The sequence below is a fragment of the Raphanus sativus genome, chromosome 9 (assembly GCF_000801105.2).
Source record: "Raphanus sativus cultivar WK10039 chromosome 9, ASM80110v3, whole genome shotgun sequence".
NCBI classification, from domain to species: Eukaryota; Viridiplantae; Streptophyta; class Magnoliopsida; order Brassicales; family Brassicaceae; genus Raphanus; species Raphanus sativus.
This window is the reverse complement of record NC_079519.1, coordinates 13,613,654-13,635,880: the sequence shown is the minus strand read 5'-3', so window position 1 is coordinate 13,635,880 and position 22,227 is coordinate 13,613,654. Positions and strand designations below refer to the sequence as shown.

Genomic DNA, 22,227 nt, shown 5'->3' with positions numbered 1-22,227 from the left:
CCAGGAAATTCCGACCCTACTTCCAATCGCACTCAATCGTCGTAATGACTTCACAACCATTGCGAATGATTTTTCACAGTCCCAGCCAATCAGGTCGATTGGCTAAGTGGCCCATAGAGCTCAGCCAATACGACATCGAATACAGACCTTGAGCAGCACCAAAAGCTCAGGTCCTCGCCGATTTCGTCATTGAGCTAGCATCTGAGCACTTAGACTCGGAAACAGAAGCTCCGAAGTGGAGCCTGTATGTCGACGAAGCCTCATCAAAACAAGGTTCTGGCGTCGGAATAAGGCTGACTTCGTCAGCTGGAGAAACCATCGAACAGTCCTACAGGCTCGGATTCAGTGCCTCAAACCATGAGGCTGAATATGAACCACTAATCGCAGGGTTAAAACTCGCCCTAAGCCTCGGAATTCGGGAGCTAAACGCTTATAGTGATTCACAGCTAGTAGCTAGCCAATTTCACGGAGAGTACGAAACGAGGGACGAAAGAATGGGGGCATACCTCGAAGTTGTCCAGAACCTCACTAAGCAGTTTAACAAGTTTAAGCTGACAAGGATCCCACGAGGAGAGAACTCCTCAGCAGACGCGCTGGCTGCTCTAGCCTCTACGTCAGATTCCCTCGTAAAACGAATTATACCTGTAGAAGGAATCGAAAAGCCAAGTATCGACATAGCTACTAAAGCTGAGAACGATGGCAAGCCAAAAGAGAAAACATAAGGTGACTACCCCGAAGCAGTTGCAACTCAAGTTCTTACAACATTCTGGTTCCCAAAAACCAAAATTCGTAATTTCCTTAAGCACACCTCCGGGGGCACAATCCAAACCTCAGACTCACCTATCTGTGAAGTCAGGACCAGAAGTCGCTCTGCTCGTGAAAGAACATTCAGGGGCATGATCCAGACTCCGGAGAACAACGGCAGACCTGGAGATATTCCCCAGAATTCAGACTCCCTGGAGCGTAACCCAACGAATATTCCCAGGGGCACTACATCCGGTCACCACAATACTCAGGAATCTGGTCCCGAACAGAAATCTGGTCCCGAACAAGAACCTCTGTCATCTCTCCATGACAAGATTATCGGAAGAGAGAACTGGAGAATACCAATCATGCAGTATATTTTGGAGGGTAAGACCCCCCCCCCCCCAAATAAATTGGAGGCTCGAAAGCTCAAAGCTTTAAGCGCAAGATACTGCATAATTAATTCTGGCCTCCATAAACGAAGCGTTTCTGGACCTTACCTAAAATGCGTCCATGGCCTCGATGCTATCAAACTCATGAAGGAAATGCACGATGGCTCCTGTGGAAATCACGCCGGCGGCAAAGCTTTAGCTATCTGGATCAAAAACAGGGCTATTTCTGGCCTACCATTATCGCTGACTGTGAGGTCTACTCCTCCTCATGCGACAAATGCCAGAGGCATGCGCCAATTATACATCAGCCTGCGGAAAAGCTATCCTCAATATCCGCTCCGTATCCGTTCATGAGGTGGTCTATGGACATCATAGGACCACTAGTGATAGACCCAAAATCGGGATGGATTGCTTTAGCCGGATGTTGGATATGAACCGAGAAGGCGAAGGCACTTCTGGAACTGGGATGAATTGATAGGATCGTCAAGAGGTGCAAAATGACTCTTGATATACCAACGATCTAAGGCTAACCACCAAAGAACGGATGTAGTGGGTTGGCTAACCACCAAATAACACACAAAGATGATTGGCTAACCACCAAATCAACAAGCCGGTTCAAACCGATGAACTAGCTAAAGACCTCTCTCTCACTCAGAGAAGAAGAACAAATAATAAACAACCAAAATGATCTGATTTTTATTCATCAAAGTGAATTACATATTTATAGTAGAATGAGTCAAAGAAAAACATAAATAATTTTGGAAAACTAGAAGCATAGAAAACACAAACAAAGACTAAGACTAAAGACTTTTGTAGAACCGAGAAGTTGAATTTTGACTAGTCTTTGAAGAAATCAATGCAGGCCACGACTTTGACTCATTTTCTTGATATTTCTTGATGCAAATGGGTAGGAGACCATCAGGAAAGGCCTGGTCGAATTTGATGTAAAACATACCCAAATTTAATTTGTTATGAATTTTTCGGTGGGCCAAAAAAGGCTCATTTCGCCCATCAGCTAAACCAGCTCCATCTTCAGTGTCATTTAGCTCATTCAGATCCAAGTTAGTGTCACTTAGATCATCCAGCTCCATAGTAGTGTCATTTATCTCACTCAGCTTATCTGGCTCCAAAGTAGTGTCCCGACCTGATGAAAAAATCTCGGTTGGATCAAGATGATCGATATGATCACCATCATGGGCCGTGTCTGTGAACCAAAAAGGATGGTGCTCGATTTTGGTTCTATCATACTCTCCCTCTTCAAAAAGATTTGTCCTCAAATCTGAAACATTAAAAGGAAAAGGATTATAAGCAAAAGAACCATAAACAGAACGTGGCTCTCCTTGAGTTCGGTCCAGTTTGTGAATGGAAGAAGATCCTTCTTGATGACCTTGGTTTTGCTCTCCATCTGACCCTTCCTTCGGTTCATGTTCATAGTCATCGAAAATTGGCAAAGGATCTTCCTTTTCTGGCTCGGTTTCAACTTTCTCCAAAGTCACCAACGATTTCTGTTTTTGGCACTTGTTGGCATAATGACCGACCATATGACATTTGAAGCACCTGGTAGAAAGAGCTTTGCTTGTGGGTTTCACAGCATTGCTTTTATCAAAAAAAATCTCATTAGTTTTCAAGTCAGAATTTGAAAGATAAGAAGACTTACATTGATGTTTTGGTGCTGAAGAACTGTTGGTGTTTCCCTTTCTTTTGAGTTGCCGGATAGCATGAATTGCCTTATGCAACATCTTCTCCAAACTGGCATAAGTCTGAAGTTCGTTCTGATCTAACACATCATGGTTGCTTTTCTTGGCTTTGGTGAAGGGACAAACTCCACTTCTGACCCACTTCTCATCATCGGACCTGTTTTGTCTCTTCCTTTGTTTCTGCACAAAATCAAACCTATTAGCAGCAAACTGTTTCTTATTTATAAAAATTAAGTGCTCTTTTTCCGAAACAGTTTTAAAAGGAAAGAAGATATCATCTTGTAGTGGTTTTGATTTCTTGAGAAGTCCAAACATCCTAAAACACTTAACAAACGTTAGCACATAAAAATCCTCACACTCTCAAAGTGTTTAGCTCACGATTTTTAGGTGATCTCTCAGAATTCTTTCCACTGGTTCAAAGGATGATAGGCAGTCAAATCAGCAATCAAAAACCAAAATAACTTTGTGGAAAAACGAAAAGAGAAAGAAAGATGAAGAGATTTTTTTTGTTTTGTGTGGATCCGCCTTAACTGTCCTAAGGCCGGATTTCTCCTCGGCCAGCAGGCTTTCTCTTCCACCACTCCCCCTGGATTTCTCTTCAGAAGTGATTCAAGCCAAAACTTTTACTTTTTTTTTTATCTTTTTTTATCTTTTTTTTTTAAAACTGGCGATCACAAGGGAGTAAAGGAACAGCCCGGATCCAAAAAGAAATAAGAAATGATGAAGAGATGAGAAGGAGAAAAGAAGATAGAAAACAAACCAGCCAAAGTGGCTCTGATACCAAATGATATGCCCAAAATCGGGAGGATGGCTTTGGCCGGGTGTTGGATATGAACCGAGAAGGCGAAGGCACTTCTGGAACTGGGATGAATTGATAGGATCGTCAAGAGGTGCAGAATGACTCTTGATATACCAACGATCTAAGGCTAACCACCAAAGAACGAATGTAGTGCGTTGGCTAACCACCAAATAACACACAAAGATGATTGGCTAACAACCAAATCAACAAGCCTGTTCAAACCGATGAACTAGCTAAAGAACTCTCTCTCACTCAGAGAAGAAGAACAAATAATAAACAACCAAAATGATCTGATTTTTATTCATCAAAGTGAATTACATATTTATAGTAGAATGAGTCAAAGAAAAACATAAATAATTTTGGAAAACTAGAAGCATAGAAAACACAAACAAAGACTAAGACAAAAGACTTTTGTAGAACCGAGAAGTTGAATTTTGACTAGTCTTTGAAGAAATCAATGCAGGCCACGACTTTGACTCATTTTCTTGATATTTCTTGATGCAAATGGGTAGGAGACCATCAGGAAAGGCCTGGTCGAATTTGGTGTAAAACAGACCCAAATTGAATTTGTTATGAATTTTTCGGTGGGCCGAAAAAGGCTCATTTCGCCTAGCAGCTAAACCAGCTCCATCTTCAGTGTCATTTAGCTCATTCAGCTCCAAGGTAGTGTCACTTAGATCATCCAGCTCCATAGTAGTGTCATTTATCTCACTCAGCTCATCTGGCTCCAAAGTAGTGTCCCGACCTGATGGAAAAATCTCGGTTGGATCAAGCTGATCGACATGATCACCATCATGGGCCGTGTCTGTGAACCAAAAAGGACGGTGCTCGATTTTGGTTCTATCAACTAGTAGCGTCAGGAAGAGGAAAGCAGAAGCTACGCTTCCTTTTAGTCCTAACAGACTATTTCACAAAGTGGATAGAGGCTGAAGCTTTCCAACATGTAACCAGATTCGAAGTCAAACGATTCGTGTGGAGGGACATCGTTTGCCGTCACGGCATCCCATATGAAATCGTAACCGACAACGGAGGACAATTTATATCTCACGACTTCAAAGCATTTTGTGACAAGTTGAACATCCGTCTCACCTTTTCGACACCTCGACGCCCTCAAGGAAACGGCCAGGCAGAGGCTGCTAATAAACAATTCTAGCCGAAAAGTTACCTGAGATACTCTGGGCATGCCGAACCACCCCACGAAAGGCTACTGAGGAAACTCCTTTCTCTTTAGCTTACGGGATGGAAGCTGTCGTCCCAGCCGAAACCACCACAGGGAGCCTCCGCCGGGAGCTCTGTACGTCTGACCCCAAAGCTAATGATCAGCTCTTATCAGACAGCCTCGATTTAATCGAGGAACAGCGAGATCGAGCCTTGCTTCACATCCAAAACTATCAGCAGGCAATGGCCCGATATTACAACTCCAAAGTCAGGTCCCGACGATTTGCCGTAGGTGACCTAGTACTTAGGAAAGTTTTTGAAAAAACCAAAGAGCCGGGCGCTGGGAAGCTAGGAACCAGTTGGGAAGGTCCTTACCGGATTATCCACGTGGTACGACCTGGCGTCTACAAGCTCATGAAGGTACGAACCGGGGTACCTGAAATCCGATCGTGGAACGCCACGAATCTCAAGAGATACTATCATTAGGTACCTAAATTCCTTGAACTACGTTAGGCTTGATCCCTTGACCGGGTACGTAGGCAACTCCGTCATGAGCGCAGCCCCAATCTCATTTCAACACTCTGTTCACCACGACCAAAGGGAGCATATGTCTGATTAAATTCACATAGCCCAAGCAGCAATTGTATGATCATTTCAGCACTATGTATTTTGTAAAAATTATCAATAAAACAATTATCTTCGGTATCTCGAATTCTCAACACCAAAGGTCTTAAAATCCTTCTTAAAATCTTTAGTAACCTCGGAGGTCCTAAAATCCTTCAAAGCATATTCGTCATTTCACGAATCTAAACCTAAGATCTTGAAATCCTTAGTAACCACGAAGGTCTTAAAATCCTTCAAACGAATTCAGGTTCCCACGAACCCAAACCTAAGGTCCTAAAATCCTTAGTAACTACAAAAATCTTAAAATCTTTAAGCAAATTTCAGAAGGTCCTAAAATCTCCTAAAACGAATACAGGTTCTTATTAACCACTCTCAAACCAAACTCAGGTTCCTAAAAACCTTGAGCTAATCTCGATATATCAGGAACTCCTTTTAAGGAACCTTATAACCGGATACACTCGAAATTCTCGAGACCTGTTATTAAAAGATCCGAGACCTGATTCTGGAAAGTCACTAGACCTCATATCTAATGATCGCAATACACTTCCCATCAAAGTTCTTACTTGACAAACTTGACATCGTAAGAGATAAGATAAGTCAAACGACTTAGAATAAAAATAGCCAAGACTGAAACACGAATAAAGGTTTAAAAGCCTCCTCAGGCTAACAAAGGTTCAAAGGATCTTAACACAAACAAAAGTTTAAAGGCCTCCTCAGGCTATAAGTCTTAAAAGCAAACGAAACAGAAGCCAATTGGGCAGAAGTCTTAAAAACACACCAAAAGCACGCGAAAGAGCCTCAGCTCTTAACCTTCCTTATCACCAGAACTCTTCTCAACATCCTTATCCTCCTCGACTGGTTCATTCTCCTTGGCAGGAACTTCTTCATCCATTTCTTTGTCGTCATCTCCCGGGGTGGTTTCGACTGGGGCTAAGTAAGAACCCACCAAACCTAAATTAGAACCATACTCTCCAGAAAAGAATGGATTAAACATGTTGATCTCGAAAGTACTTGAGCTCTCTGAGAGTTGAGGAAGAGGGAGCTTGCTAATCGAGAAGTCTGAGACTTGTGCCTTTTCGTACGCAGCAGCCGCTTCCGGCATAAGAGCCATCAAACGATTGTACTCATCTTCGGCACTCTTGATCTCATTTTTCAACATATCCTTCAGAAGCTCGGTATTGGCCTGAAGCTCTTGAGCGTAAATATGAAGATCAACTTCATCCTTTTTCTTGGAGAACTTCTCTTTGACGGAAGCTAAGACCTTGTTATAAGCGTCAGCTACCTCCCTTTTTCCTCTCCTAACGGATAGCTTGACCTCAGCTTCCTTGTTCCTCTGGTTGTCTTGATATGAAGTAATCAGCTCCCTAACCTGCAATTCAGCTATCCTCCGAGCAGTATCCAACTCAGCGATCCTCCTGCACTTCATTTGGATATCTATCGCTTGACTCTCGATCTTTCCTTGCTGAGTGTCAGCCTTGGTACCAAGTCTCTCGACCTCGGCTTGAAGTTCAGAAACTTGGACCCGAGCCTGATCAAGCTCCATCTTGGTAGCTTTGACTAGCTCAGTAACCTGAGCTCCAGCATTGGGGGCATTGTGCATAGCATCCTCAAACTTCAATTGAGCCCTGTTAACAGCTCCAGCCAGCTACAAAACGATGGAAACGGAAAAATGATAAGTGAATTTCTAAATACGTAAAGGAAAAATTAAAATTCCATACCTGACCCATGAAATGAGCTATCTCGGCCTACTCATCTCTGTTAGTCAGGTTGTTGATCGAGGGGAGGGAGCATCCTGTTCTCTTCATGTGCCTCATCAATGTCGCTAAACCCCAGGAGTCGTCTAAGATCGATCCAGGCTTCGAGTGAGTAAAACTCCAGCCAACGGTTCCTCCTCTAGAAGATGAGGAGGAAGACCTAGAAGGTCTGTCAACCTGATCGGTCCTGGACCTCTTGTTCCTAGGGAGCTTAACCTCGAGAGGATCTTTGACAACTTGGGGGTCAGCTTCCACCACCGGAACCTTAGGGTGAGGAGTAACATCTTGAACCTTCGGTTCAGCAGGAGTGACCTCCTTAACAGGGTCGGAAGTGCCATCATCAAGGACTTCCTTCACGGAACTGAGGAAAGATCCTCCCTGATTTTTTTCACTCCCACGAGAAGTGTTGGCCGCTTTGGCTGGTCTACCCCTGAAACGGAATGACGGCTGAAGAGGCATTCTGCTTGGTTGAGTCTTTTCGGTTTCAGAGGTGCTAGCTTCCGTCGAAAGTGATACCACCGAGTTACCTTCAGAAACTAAATTAAAAAAATATCCTGTTAGGTTACATATCTTGGGAACCTAACATAAACATGAAAGACAGAAAAGTAATTACCTTCTAGATCCACAACAGAAACATGATCCAGAAAGGAAGCGTTGTATCGATCCGGGAACCTAGCTGATCCTATTCGTGAGGTAGTAAAGGCAGCCCAGGTACATGGGCTTTGCTGCAGCTTCCGGAAAAGAGCTCTGGTGAGTTTACCGGAAAGTTTAGCAGGATCCTCAATATCTGCAAGCAAAACCAAAGACTCATTAGGTCACGATAAGCAAAAATAAACAAACACGTCCCTAAGAAAATCCTAAACAGATGCATCAGTCCAAGAAACCCTGAGGGTACGACCCACATGAACCGTCAAAGGATCGACTTTGACATAAAAATACTTCTTCCGCCAGTCATCATCACTTCCAGAAAACTTGAAGATACACAGTTTGGGGCGACATGGAAGATAGTAGGTTCCGCTGCCACCTTCTTTAGAAGAGCTCTCCTTGATTGGAAAAAGGCTCATCAGATCGGTAAGTCCGACGGCGACTCCCTCCTCCTTGGACCTAGTGATAAAGCCATTTATCACCCGTATAACAGAAGGGCAAAGCTGGGAGAGAGCTAGTTGGTAATGATCGAGGAGATCCAATAGAAGGGTCTGAAGCGGGAACCTGAGATGACATTTGGAAATATACTTCTCATGGATGCAGAACCAACCCTCCGGAGCAGTTTCGGGGGTTTCGTCGGGATCACAAGCCCTGGCTAAATCCTTCCGGCCATGGGCTTGGACCATGAGGTTAACAACCTCCTGACTCTTCAAGAGAGAAGGTGGATGAAATCCATGGGGAACGCTCTCACTGAAACCATCTTTCTTCTTCGCTCGTTTGGCAACTCTCACGCCGATCGTCTGCTTAGCCTTCCTTTTCTTCTCATCTCTCTTCATCTTTTCACCGACTTCTTGCTTGACCTTCATAAGTCGAGCACCAGAAGTGGAGATTCCGGTTTCTCCAGAGCCTTCTTTTGAATAACTCATAGTGAGGAAAGGTAAAAGAAAGTCGAAGAAACAGGAAAGGAAAAAGAGAAATTGAACTAGTGAAACGCGATTTCTTAAGAACAAGAGCTCTAAGAAAGTTGCAGAGAACAATGACGAACAAAGATAAAAAAGAAGAAGAAGTAAGCGCAGTAAAATAAAGGGGGGGGGAGAGAAGAAGTTACCTTGGAAACCGAATCGAGGCGTGGAGAGGATGGGGAGAGTGGCAGTTAATGCTCGCAGCTTTATATCCCATCAAGTCTCGAAAATTGGGGATTACATTTCAAATTCCCTCTATCTGAACCGTTGATCTCGTTAAATATAATTATAGCCGTCAGATTAAGCAAAGAATATCTCCGATGGAGATAACTGATAATCATTATCTCAACAAGAAAATCGAGGTTCGGCGGCTAGGTCTAGCTTCCGAGATAACGAATCTTCTCTCGAAAACTGGGGGCAACTGCTGGGCCCAAATATAGCCCGTTAGCTAAATGCTAATAAAGTTAAAACAATGGAAGCTAATGATGAGCCGTGACAGGCCCACCACGGATTAAACCTGCGGACGAAGCTAAAACGAAGGCGGGGGCTGTTCGCTGAAAGTACTTACAAATAAGGTCACGGAAAAGAGGCTGCTCACGACGCAAATGAAGAGGTACATAGCCGAGTCAAAGGAAATCTGTTACAAATCCCTCAATCCACGGAAGATATCTCGAGAAGTAATTACCGGCGACCTGACGTAACCTAAGGCTATTTAAAGAAGAAGGGGGTCAAAGAAGAGGGACACGTTCAATCAACCATCATTCACATAAACTCTCAAATACTTTATCATCTTTGTATTCATCAAGAAAGACACCTTTTGTAACCATTATTTTATCAAAGTTATCAATACAAATCAAATTCATTCTACAAGTTCTAACGGGATTCAGCCCGCGTTATCTTTCCCTAATCTTAACCTGATCTAAAATCTAGGAGGTGAGTTTAATCCCTCACATTCCTCCCATTTTCAGCTGAAAAGCATCTGTCTTCTCCATACAATATGGACATGATAATTTTCCATGCGTGGTCCAACCCGATAACATTCCATATGCGGGGAAGTCACTTATGGTCCACATAAGCACTGCACGCATATTGAAGTTCTGCTGCTGCGAGTAATCCCACGTCTCCTCGCAAAAATGCCACAACAGCTTCAGCTCATGGATCAAAGGTTGCAAAAATACATCAAGTGCTCGCTTTGGATGTTTTGGACCAGGCACTAGAATACTAAAGAACAAAAATTCTCTTTGCATGCACATATTCGGAGGGAGATTGTATGGCGTCAAGATGACATGCCATAAAGAGTATTGCCTTCCAGACATACCAAATGGACTAAATCCATCCATGCATAGACCAAGATAAACGTTTCTACACTCACTCGCAAAGTCGGGATATACGGTTTGAAAGTGTTTCCATGCCTTAGCATCTGACGGATGTGTAATCTCGCCATCTTTCACCGAATGTTGGGCTTGCCGTCTCATCCATGCGGCTGTCCTTTCTGAGTGATATAAACACTTCAATCTATCTGTGATCGGTAAGTACCACATTCGTTTGTAGGGCACACGATTCCTTCATGTGGTTTCTTGATATCTTGGCTTTTTACAAAATCGGCATACCTCCAGATTTTCATCATCTTTCCAGAAAATCATGCAGTTGTCAACGCACACATCAATCGTTTCAGATGGTAGACCAAGACCCGCAACTAGCTTCTGAATTTCATAGAAATTATCGGCAGCAAGATTACCTTCCGGTAAATACTCATTAATGAGTTGAACCCACGAATCCATGCACTTCACATTTAGAGAATGATCACTTTTAATTGTCATCATCCTAGATGCTAGTGATAATCTAGAAAGCCCTTCTCTACATCCTTCGTAGATAGGTTCATTGGCAGCGTCTAACATATTATAAAACCTTTGTGCGTCTATGTTAGGTTCTTCCCTACTACTATCACGAATAGCAGCTTCATGCAATGCATCTGTAACCATATTGTGATATCTATTTTCATGTTGCTCATAACCATCCCCCGCATTCTTTTCAAACATATTTTGCTCATACCCATCACCCGCATTATTTCCAAACATATTTGACTCACGAGGATCATAATAATTAGCATTATAACTTGGTAGTTCAAATCCCTGACCCGTACTACTACTTGATGCACCTTCCCCATGCAAAAACCATATGTAGTACTGTGGTCTAAATTCTCTATTATATAGATGCCTCTTCACATTATCAATTTCTAAATATGGCTCGTTCTTGCATTTTACACAGGGACATAATATTTTACCATTTTCCCTTGCAAATGGTTGGTTAGTTGCCTGTTGTAAGAAACCCCGTAGCCCAGCCCGATATTCTCTCGTCACTTCACCGGTATCCGGATCTCTATGATTGTACATCCATGCCCGTAACGCATATATATCATATCGGGACGCCATTTTTCTCTCAATTTTTTTTTCTTTTTTCTTTCTTAATATATTTCTCTCTCAACTCTTTTTTTTTTAAAGTTTTTTCTCTCTTGCACAACTTTTTTTTCGTTTTTTTCTATGTTTTACTAACTGATCACAGCTGCTATATATAGACATTTAAAAGATAATTGCAAGGTTTTGCAAGGGATTTGCGAGTGAATTGCAACAGATATTGCAACGGTTTTGCAATGCTTAACACTTTGCAAGGAATTAGCGAGGGAATTCTTTCCCTTGCAAAAATTAGTTACACATATAGAAAACGTGTATCACCAACTTATCCGTTTTGCGATGGAATTTGCGAGGTTAATAAATTAGTTACACGAAGAAAAAAACGTGTATTATAAAACCTATTTGTTTTGCAACGAAATTGCAAGGAGGATAATTTGAAATGCAATTGGAACGCAAAACCTTCGCAAATTTGCAACGGTTTTGCGACAAGACTTTTCATCGCAAATTTGTGTTGGTTTTGCGTCGGTTTTGCGTATTTCCCTCGCAAACTGGTCGCAAACTTGCGAGGAACTTATTTCGTTGCAAATTCGCAAGCGTTTTGCGAGGGTATTGTTTCTCGTCGCTATTCACTCGCAGTTCTGTTGCAATGTTGCGAGGGAATATTTCCGTTGCAAATTTCTGTTGCAATAGGCATGTTTTCTTGTAGTGTATAATGTGAAACAAGAAAACATAAACGAATAACATCAAAAACAAAAGTTTGATATTTTTCTTCCTTAGCTAATATGGTAACAAAGTACTGAGGCTCAAACCTCATTCGATTTTGCTCATGTTTCACTTATATACTCGATAATGGTGATTAGAAAGAGAGTTGGTCGTCGTCCTGGTAAAACGACATCATGGGTGAGGAGATCTGCAAATCTCTGTTAATGTAAGATAAGCGAGCTATGCAATGTAGAACACACAGTAGTACAGGGTTAATCAATTCCAAGAAATACGACTATATTTATTCTTTTAAAAGCTCATACAAAATCTTCTTAAAAACAATAAATCAAACAAGCTCAAGACAAACCTTGACTTGTTTGCTAATCTTACACGTTCAGAGACCTAAGACAGACTCTGAACCACCTAAGCCCTTAACCCTTAAATGCTTTGCTTCTCCTTCTTCGGACGTACAAAACTCTCTATTGCTAAAAGCTCTCTCTGTGTGTTAACCGGCAACACAGTGCCATGACTCCCTTTTATATATCTTTAGAGAAGCCCTAGATCTAACTATATACCCAATGAAAACTTTCCATTTCTTTTACTTTAGCGAATAAGCCAATCTTCATTTTCTCTTGAGATCGATTGCTTATTCTTCAAGTCTTCCTTTAATATGCCTTTTTATTAAATATTCCTTTAATGCATCGGTTTTGACACGTGATTCTCACGATCCGTCTCTCTGATGTAGTAGTTCATGTCGCACTTCATGAATTACTTCTGCTCTGCTACATCATCGTCTTCACCATACACCTTCAATCTAAAGATTTCGCCAACAAATTCACCAGTTGCGCCAACAGAATAATTCGACAGCATTCATTCCCCTTTCTATCTTACAGACTGCGATAAAATAGGTCTTTCGATTATCTCTAGGGTCCTTGATAGTACAACTTACGATAATTGGTGTATAGCTATGACCAAAAAGTTCGATGTGAAGAACAAAATTGCATTTATTGATTGTTCTTTAGCTCAACTAATGGTGAAATTTTTGATACTAAACTTTATTTTGAAACAGATTCACAAGGGTATTTTTAGGTTTAATGATGCTTCAAAAATCTTGAAAGATCAATCAACCAGATTTCACATCACCAATCTTCCATAATCCCACCAACTGTCTCAACAAATCTGGTTTTATGGACTCAGCTATATATTATACTACTTTGTAGAATTTCTGGGATGAGTTTGATGGTGCTACTTGTTTGGATACTGTTGGGCCTGATTTCAGTTAATCAATTATCGGCCTAAGATAAAAGCGGGCTCGATTAGAAAACAGGAAGTCCGACCCAACATCAAGGAGAAGACAAAGTCAATACGACGAAGCCGAGATCCCGAGTATCTAGGAGATCGTTGAGGAACTTTTGGAGGCTTTGCGGTTATAACAAGAGAGGAGATCGAAGTAAAGAAGGGGAGGTAAAACCCTAGAGATAATTTACCTCATTCATCTACCTACCTCATTCATCTACCTCGATCTAGAGTTCTCTTATTCTATTTAGTGGTCGATCTCAGTTTGATCTCGTTTCAACTTTTGTATTCAGCCATACTTAATCAAAGTCCATTTTTGTAAACCAAAATATGTTTACATCATTGTGTTCTAAGGATATCGTTGCCCACATCTTTTTTTCCTAGTCTGTATATTCAAACAATATCAAATACATAGTGTGGGGGTTTTAGGATCCACATTTTGGTGCCGTATGTGGGGAAGAGAAACGAAAAACATCCTTTTTTTTTGTCAGCTGCCCATCTTCAACGAAAAACATCCTTTATGAGAATCTTATCTAAGGTTCCCAAGGACGATCATGGATCCCACTCAAGTCCCATCCGGTTCTACCGAACCAAGAACAGTCGACACCGATCCCACCAGATCTGATTTAAGAAACGAAATGCGACCCAAATGGCAGAAAAACAAGATCACAGCAACCGAGGTAACCCAAACGCAGCGATCTCCCCTTCTGATGGTCAGGATTGGAACCTCGATCCAAGATCAAACCAACACACTAGTCTGGAATCAACTCGGGGAAAGGCAATTTGTCGATGATACGCCCAGTTGAAAAATAGTCAACGAGACCAATCCCTCCAACACTAATGAAACAATTGATGGTTTCTGATCCCTTTTTGATGATCTTGGTGGTGATATGGGTTTTGATTTTCGGATGATACAAAGGATGGTATTGTCTCCTTAATTGAATGAATCGGTGGTGGATGAATAAGATGGATTGAAGTCGAGATGGAGATGATCTTCAGTGTAAGATCTGTGAACTGATCAGACACTTGTGTATATGCGCCAGAGATCGTGAGAATTACTCCCACAAACAATGTTCTAAGGCAAAGTGCTTTGCAGAGAATTAACTTATAAGCATACAATGTTCCGAAGATGAACAAGAGATTCACAGATTTGAAAGTATTTTTAAACAAAAGGGTGAATGATTTTATTCAGGCAACTTAGACCTTTTTATAGTTTAGAGATTGTAGAAATCAACAATGATTGTCTGAAAATAAGAAATTTAGGAACTAGGAACAAAGACTAAGACTTAAGACTTTTGTAGAACCTAGATGTTGAATTTTGACTTGACTTTGAAGAACTCTAGGCAAGACACGACCATAAATTCTTTTGTTGATATTTTATGATGAGAATGGACTTGGAATGGACTGATCCATGGGCTGGTCGAATTTGGCTTGAAACAAATCCAAAGTGAATTTTTTTATGAACATCTCCTTGGGCTGAAAAGGCCAATTTCGTCCAGCAGCTAAATCAGCTCCATCTTCAGTGTCACTTTTATCATCCAGCTCCATGTTAGTGTCATTTTAGATCACTCAGCTCCAAAGTAGTGTCACTCAGCTCATCTAGCTCCAAAGTAGTGTCACTCAGCTCATCTAGCTCCAAAGTAGTGTCACTCAGCTGGTTCAGCTCAACTTCAGTCTCCTTAGCTGGTCTTAGCTCGTCCACACTCTGTTTCAGCTTGGTATGCTCGCCTTTAATCCAACCTGGTTTGTCCTTTGTTGTAGAATCAGCTGGCTCAACTGTAGTTACATCCCCTCCCCTTTGAAAAGATTTGTCCTCAAATCTATATCTCCTACATCAAAAGAAAAGAGGTTAGACACGTGACAATGGTTCAAGCAAAGAAACATGTAAGCAACAACAAAGAAAAGTTTTAGAAAGAAATTCCTTGAAGTGTTGAAGCAGTTTTCCTTAGGTACTTCCATCTCCAAATATCAGGCTAATAAGTATGGTGTTTTTTCCTGTCCATCGCACTCCTTTGGGAAAGATCATGCTGATCCTGGGCAATCAAAACAAAGTCTGAATATCCAGTGTTATATGTGCAAGACATGTTCTTAATCTGATCAATAACCAAGAGTTTCTTCCTCAGAACATGTTGCACTTGTTTTAGACTTCTAAGAAACACATAAAGAGAAGGATTGTAGACCAGAATGGTATCAAGGACAAAATAATATAGAACAGCTTCAAAAACGTGCATATATTTATCAAAATCAGAACAAAACTGAAAAAGTTCAGACTGATAATCACTTGTCAAAGACTCAATATGTTGTTAAAAGAATTTATTGTAAACCAGAATATCATAAAAGCTCAAAACAACACAATTCTAAAAATATGATATCAAAACAAACCAAGTTTTATCAGTTTCAGAACGAGCCTGCAAAACAGATTCATGAACAAACTCGGTTTCTGCCTTAAGTGTTTTCTGTTCCTGTAACTTTATAGGTTTGTTCAAAGTGATAGTGCTCAAATTACCCAGTAGAGCTTACTCTCTCAAATCAGAGGTACAGCTGTAGTACTTAGGGATTGAATCACGAGGAGATAGGGAACCAATTAAATAAAATCTACTAATCAATCCTAGGCAAAGTTGGTTTATATGATAGAAATAAAAATAACAATTCCTAAAATGAGCAAGGTAGTTGCTCTAACTAACAATAACTAACAATATGATGGGTTGTTTAAATGTGATAAAGAGCGCTAGACATAGGGTTTCTATTCAGGAATGAAGATTATAATCTCTATAAATGCTTTAGCAAGTTGCTTGCATGATACTATATATCTCAGCCGCTTAACATATGTGATGAATCACTGGTTAAAATATCTAGATCTCTGGCCACACCTTTCGCATGATGACACAGAAAAAGAGTCGATCGATATCCTTTTCAGATATCGAGCGATACACCTTTCGCGGCGCCGATCGATTCACCTGTCGGGATATCGATCGACGGCTTCTAGATCTGCCTAGGCGCGAGCCGAATATGACCACTGTTGGGGTCAAAAACGGTTATCTCGAAATCAACAGCTAAAAATATTTATCGTGCGCGAACTTTCCATAAAACAAACGTCGAAAGCAAAACAAGTCGTATAGCTTAAAAAACCTATGTTAAAGTCGATCGTTCTTGTTTTACACGATAAACTTTACGAGAAAACCAACTCAGATTTAGTCGTAAAACTTCGATGATACAATCAAGAAGAACCGAGAGACATTAGGTCCGTAGCTGATATGACACGACCATACGAAAGTATACGGAAGAAACGAGAAGTAATCTAAGTTTGGACAGGCCGAACGACAAGGAATCCGCCTTGAAACTTCAAAGAGCCCGTTCTCTCAAACCGTGAAAACCCAGAAAATGAGCAAGATATCAAATCGAAGCCCTCACCGAGACGCAGGTCCCGGGCGGCTAGCCCCAGTGCTGGCTCTGGCTGCCGGGCGGCTAGCCTCCGTGCTGGTCCGGGCCGCCGGGAAACTTCAAAGAGCCCGTTCTCTCAAACCGTGAGGACCCAGAAAACGAGCAAGATATCAAATCGAAGCCCTCGCCGAGATGCAGGTGCCGGGCGGCTAGCGCCCGTGCTGGCCGTGGCCGCCGGCGGCTAGCGCCCGTGCTGGCCGTGGCCGCCGGGCGGCTAGCCCCCGTGCTGGCCGTGGCCGCCGGCGGCTAGCGCCCGTGCTGGCCGTGGCCGCCGGGCGGCTAGCCCCCGTGCTGGCCGTGGCCGCCGGGCAGCTAGCCCCGTGCTGGCCGTGGCCGCCGGCGGCTAGCGCACGTGCTGGCCGTGGCCGCCGGGCGGCTAGCCCCCGTGCTGGCCGTGGCCGCCGGCGGCTAGCGCCCGTGCTGGCCATGGCCACCGGGCGGCTAGCCCCGTGCTGGCTCGGGTCGTCGGGCGACAAGCTTCGGTGCATAAGTTCTAGGCCCCGGCCGTCAGAAATCTGTACTTTGCGTCTTTCCTAAGTTTTCGCGGAACGAATCGTTGAGATTCCGCGTACAAAACTCCCGTTCTTACTCCAAAATAAGATCGTCGGAAACACTTCGGAAACTCGTAAGATATCAACGGGAAGGAAGATCTTAAATTCTTCGTGCGAAACAGTGATGGTTATCTTAAGACACCACTCATCTCAACTCTACGAAGGATTGAAGATCTTCCGAAGAAATCGTAGAAACAACGGAAGTCCTAGAGACGGCCCGAAAGGGACCAAACGCGATCGGACAGTCCGCTTACGATTATCTGAGATAGATACGACGATTTACATTTATCTTTACATAACAAGATAAATGCTAAATTTCCAGAAGGATAAATGTCAAGTTTCGCGAAGATAAATGTCAAATTTCCCGATAAACATGAAGGCCGACGAAAATGGAAAAACCCGCTTCGCGGCCCAAAAGGAGAATATACTGTCATAAGGAGGAGTATATAAAGCAGCTTGAGGAGAGAAGCAAAGGGGGCAGAAGAGCGAAAATCATTAAGAGAGAGAGAAATCAGAGATTGGAGACCTAGAGAGCTCTTGTTAGGTTAAGAACTTAGAATTTAGGCGGTAGACTAGCAAGGTAGGACCTAGAACGTCCGGCCGCCTCTCGTTCTATTTTCATCTTGTCCGCAGGCTCCTGTCTCTCTCGGAAGGATCTAACAATCCTTTTACTTAGAGTTCCGCACATAGAAACCATAGGCATTATTCTCGACATACCCGTTTCTTGACTAACGCTCGTACTAGACAAACTCCGCCAGGCAGTTCGATCTCTTGTTCAAACCCTTCCAACTGAACTACGTCCGACTTGATCCTCGAAAGGGGTACGTAGGCAGCCTTCCTTAAGGTCCAGTCCCAAATCTCAATAAAACCTTTCCGCATTTATTTGATCACTTGTCGTTGGTTGTCGCAGAGAATCCGGACCATCAGGGAAAGTTAGGTTTACTTAGCTTTCCTCCGTTTTACTTAATCAAAATCGACAGTGCGAATTTCGGTTCCCACAGTTTGGCGCTAGAAGGAGAGGGGGACGGATTACTCTTACTCTTACGGCCGCAAAACGCTTGATCAAAGCAATGTCTAGAAATATGAAAGACAAACTCACAGCTCACATCGACGCTGGTAAAACAACTTCAGCAGTGACTGCTCCTACGACCAACGCTTATGCAAACAGTTATCTAAGATTATCATCTTACGGACAAACGTCCCGGGAACGGACCATCCCAACCAAGTTCGGGTCCTATCAACCATGCACCCCCGTCCAAGTTCCTGCAACACGGTCCTCGGGTCCATGGACACAACCCCCCTCGTTTGGGATTATCGAAGAAAGACTTCGGGAAAATTCATAAAAAGACTTGGTAGTGGAGACGGATTCCTGCCTGCCGTATAAAACGGCTATGGTTAGCTTGAACACCAGTTGCCTTAACTATACGGGGAATTGAAATCCTTTCGGAAAAACCAGCGTCACATCAACGGCTTTTTCTAAAGAAAAATCGTAAAAACGTCTAAGTCCCAAGACAGCCCAAAAGGGGCCCGAATCACGGCTAAACGACCCACATACGATTTTAGGTAGGATCGAGCCCAAGGCTGATATGACAGTCTGATTACCGAGTAAAGTTTCGACTGGAAATGTTTTTTAGAATTTCCCGGAAAAACAAAAACTTGTTCTCCTGGAAATCGCGGAGAAACCCCAGATTACTCATGAAACAGAAAGCACGACTGATCGGGTTACCAATCAGCGTTTCTAATACTAAAATTCGATAACATTTTACGGAACACCTTTCGTAAAATAAATTCTAGAAAATATTTCACGAGACAGCTTTTGCATGATTAAACTCGACAACATTTTACAAAACAGTTTCCGTAAAATTAACTCGACAACATTTTGTGGAATAACTCTCGTAAAATAAAAGTTCAACAACGTTCTAAGAAACAATTCCTTGCTGGGATCATGATGAAATCAATGTCCAAAAGTCTCGGAAAAACAATTAAAGAAACCTCGAGAGACTAAGTGTCGATCGAGAAACCTTAAAAAAAATGAGAAAAACAGGCAGGTCCCGCGAGGAAGCACAGTCCGGGCGGCTAGCACGCCCGTGCTGTCCCTAGGCGCCGGGCGGCTAGCACGCCCGTGCTGTCCCTAGGCGCCGGCGGCTAGCACGCCCGTGCTGCCTCTAGGCACCGGGCGGCTAACGCGCCCGTGCTGCGCTGGTCGCCGGGCAACAAAACATTCTTCAAGCACGGCCAATCCTCGTAAAGATTGACCCAAATATTATCCAAACTAATTTTACGAAACAATTTCCGTAAAATTAACTCGACAACATTTTGTTGAATAACTCTCGTTAAATAAAAGCTCGGCAATATTTTATGAAACATCATTCGTGAAGTATAACAAGATCGTAAGCTTCTTGACCTGACCAGTTCGCTCATAGCTTGACGAAACAAGAAGCCCCACTCAAGTGACATCTTGCCATTCGTTTTCACTTGTCTACCCACCTTAGCCTTCTTCGAGTTTCGCCTACTTCTCCTCCCTTTGCTTCAACGATTCTGCAACGATTCTGCACTGTTCCTTCAGGTTTCATCAAAAATCGATTCTCGATTCAGTATCAGACTTTTAGAAGACCTTTGACAATGAAACGGTAGAAGACAAAGAGGAACGGACATGAGGCAATCTCGAGTAATCAATGAGACTAAGGTACGTCCGACTTAGAAAATTTTATCAAGGTTTTAATTTTTTCGTAGGAAAGGAATGGGAACGTCTTGTAAACTGCCGTAAAATTTAGGGAACTTAGAACCTAGGTGGATAGTCTAGCAAGATAAGTCTTAGGCATTTTCTTCCAGTTTCGTTCTATTGTTCCTTGACTGTCTAGGCAGAACGCGCAAACCGATCTAATCTCTCGAAAAACCGAGAAATGATCGCCGCACATCCTTGGCATACTCTTTCCGCTTCCGTGAGACTAATGGCACAACGGTGAGCTACAAAATTAACGAAATAACCTTCGGTAAAACTTCATGAGTAACCTGAAGCAACTTTCGCCAAAAAACGAAATCAAAGCGGAAACATTTCCCGTGTAAACCACGGAAACAAGACTACTTTTACTATCTGCGATTTTCTATCTTCATGAAACCGGTCATCCATTACTTTCATATAAACATGTTACACAAAAACAGCATAAGGAAAACCAAGATCGGTCTCATGCAAAACGACATCGCAATACGGAAATTACGTCCAAGCGGAAAATAACCCAAAACTGAATCCGAACGTGTTCTTCGTCGATTCCTTAAACTTTATTTCCTCGGATAAAATGAAACAATTTTCATGCGACCAAAGGAAACTTTATACGAAGCATCTATCGTATAACTGAAACCTAAAGTGGAAAATCGTTTCGAAAAGCCATCACCTATAACTTGGAAAACTCCACTATGATTGGCATGTCTATCTCGACGAACTCTATTCGGCCCTCGGCTAACTACGTCTTTCCATAAAGTCCGGACCTGAATTCGGCATCACCATTAAGGACAATCGTAAACCAATATGACCTTAATGCGAAAGGATCGCGGTCTGATCGTTTACCAACTCCTTGGTTAAACGGCTGAACACAACCTTCACGCCAAGACAAAACAGCTGAACGATCGCCGCTCCAATCACTTAAGGGCCAAACGATAATCCACGATTTGTCATAAAACGCCAAGTGACCATTACGCGAGCAACTCTGTCGCATAGCCCAAAAGCGGAAATCATGCGATAAATTTCTAGTAATAAAATCAGTCCTAACAGCCATACGGTTAACGGAAAAATTTGAACTTAACATCGACTGATTAAGTTCTACACGCCCCGTAAACAAAGCATGAAAAGAAACACTCGTGACAAAGCTCCAAGAGTTATACGAGTCGTCCTTAAAATCCCGGAAGGCCAACACTTCGCGAAGCAAAGCGAAGGTAGACACTTCTCCCTGGGTCATATATACGCGACCCCTGGTCCTAATTCCTCGATCAAAATTTTATAACTTGCACGTCCAAACTGAAACAACAGTTTCTGACTACGGACATTCGCAAAACATCTCCAAGCCCGCGAACATTTGAAATGCGGCACAAGGGAAAATTAACTCGTACACATTTGAAATGTGTATGCTTGTATAATCCCACGTTTTTTGAAGAAACCGGTTTTTCGAAACTCTTTACAAACACAGAAACCGAATTTTCGAAACTCTTCGCAAACAAACTCGCCAATCGCTAAACGGCCTCAACAATGGATCCAGTATCCACCAAATAAATCATAAACTATCGCCCAGAAACATTCCGCGATTTCTAAAAGCCTATAGTCCTTTATGGCATAAGAAAAACAAATTTCAAAGCACTGCAAGACGTCGCTTCGTGCCTGAACATTCGTTTTTCGATTAAAACCTTCATACGCCTTCTAAACGGCATCATATCGTTGTTGCTGATCACAACAAACGAACTCTAACGTCCTAAACAGACAAGCCGCCTAAGGGTAGGCTCTTTTACATCCGACAAGGATCCCATAGTGCGCTATACAAAAAATCCAAATTTGGTTCAGCACTTGTAAAGAAAGTAGCTCGATTCGTGCCCAGACAAATCATATAAGCCGATACCACTTCGCAGATTTTAAAACGGTACGAATCAGGTTAAAATCACAAACAGGCAAAACGAAAGCCGATTTGTCATCGCACAGCCTCAGTCTGAGAGTAAACCTAGGTCTTGCCCTAAACCCAGCCTTGCTGGTATCTTAACATCTCATAGGCAAAGCGTCAACGACGCGAGATCCCAAAACTTGTCTCTTCACTCAAGTCTGTACGTTTTCACGAATTTTCGCATAAATCGTAAACCGCAGGAAAATCTCGCTTTGTACAAACGACGGATACGGTGATCATCAGGGAGGCAGGAATGAGACGACAACTCACACCCTGTCCCTCTAATTTCGATAGACAGAAGTTCTGAAACGCAACATTAATATTATAAAGATTGAACCGCAGAGTTCAACAGATGCCCTGAAAATGGCCGGAATTCGAAGCCACCAACAGCCAGTCCCGCAAATACAC

At 42.5% G+C, this 22,227-nt stretch overlaps 1 protein-coding gene across 1 annotated transcript; it reads right to left on the bottom strand.

The window, feature by feature from the left end:
• Positions 1–6,219: 6,219 nt before the first annotated feature.
• Positions 6,220–8,739, bottom strand: LOC108829953 (uncharacterized). The gene is made up of 4 exons (XM_018603556.1): positions 8,064–8,739; positions 7,782–7,955; positions 7,346–7,695; positions 6,220–7,059 (listed from the first exon to the last, which is right to left on the bottom strand). The coding sequence occupies exons 1-4, from the start codon at positions 8,737–8,739 to the stop codon at positions 6,220–6,222; spliced, it is 2,040 nt and encodes a 679-aa protein (XP_018459058.1).
• Positions 8,740–22,227: the final 13,488 nt, after the last annotated feature.

Excerpts from the sequence above, each read along its gene's own strand:
- LOC108829953 (XM_018603556.1), bottom strand. The coding sequence starts at position 8,739 with ATGAGTTATTCAAAAGAAGGCTCTGGAGAAACCGGAATCTCCACTTCT. Across the intron at positions 7,956-8,063 it reads TTTGACGGTTCATGTGGGTC|ATATTGAGGATCCTGCTAAA; the intron begins GTACCCTCAGGG and ends TTTTGCTTGCAG. Across the intron at positions 7,060-7,345 it reads AGAGGTCCAGGACCGATCAG|CTGGCTGGAGCTGTTAACAG; the intron begins GTTGACAGACCT and ends ATCGTTTTGTAG.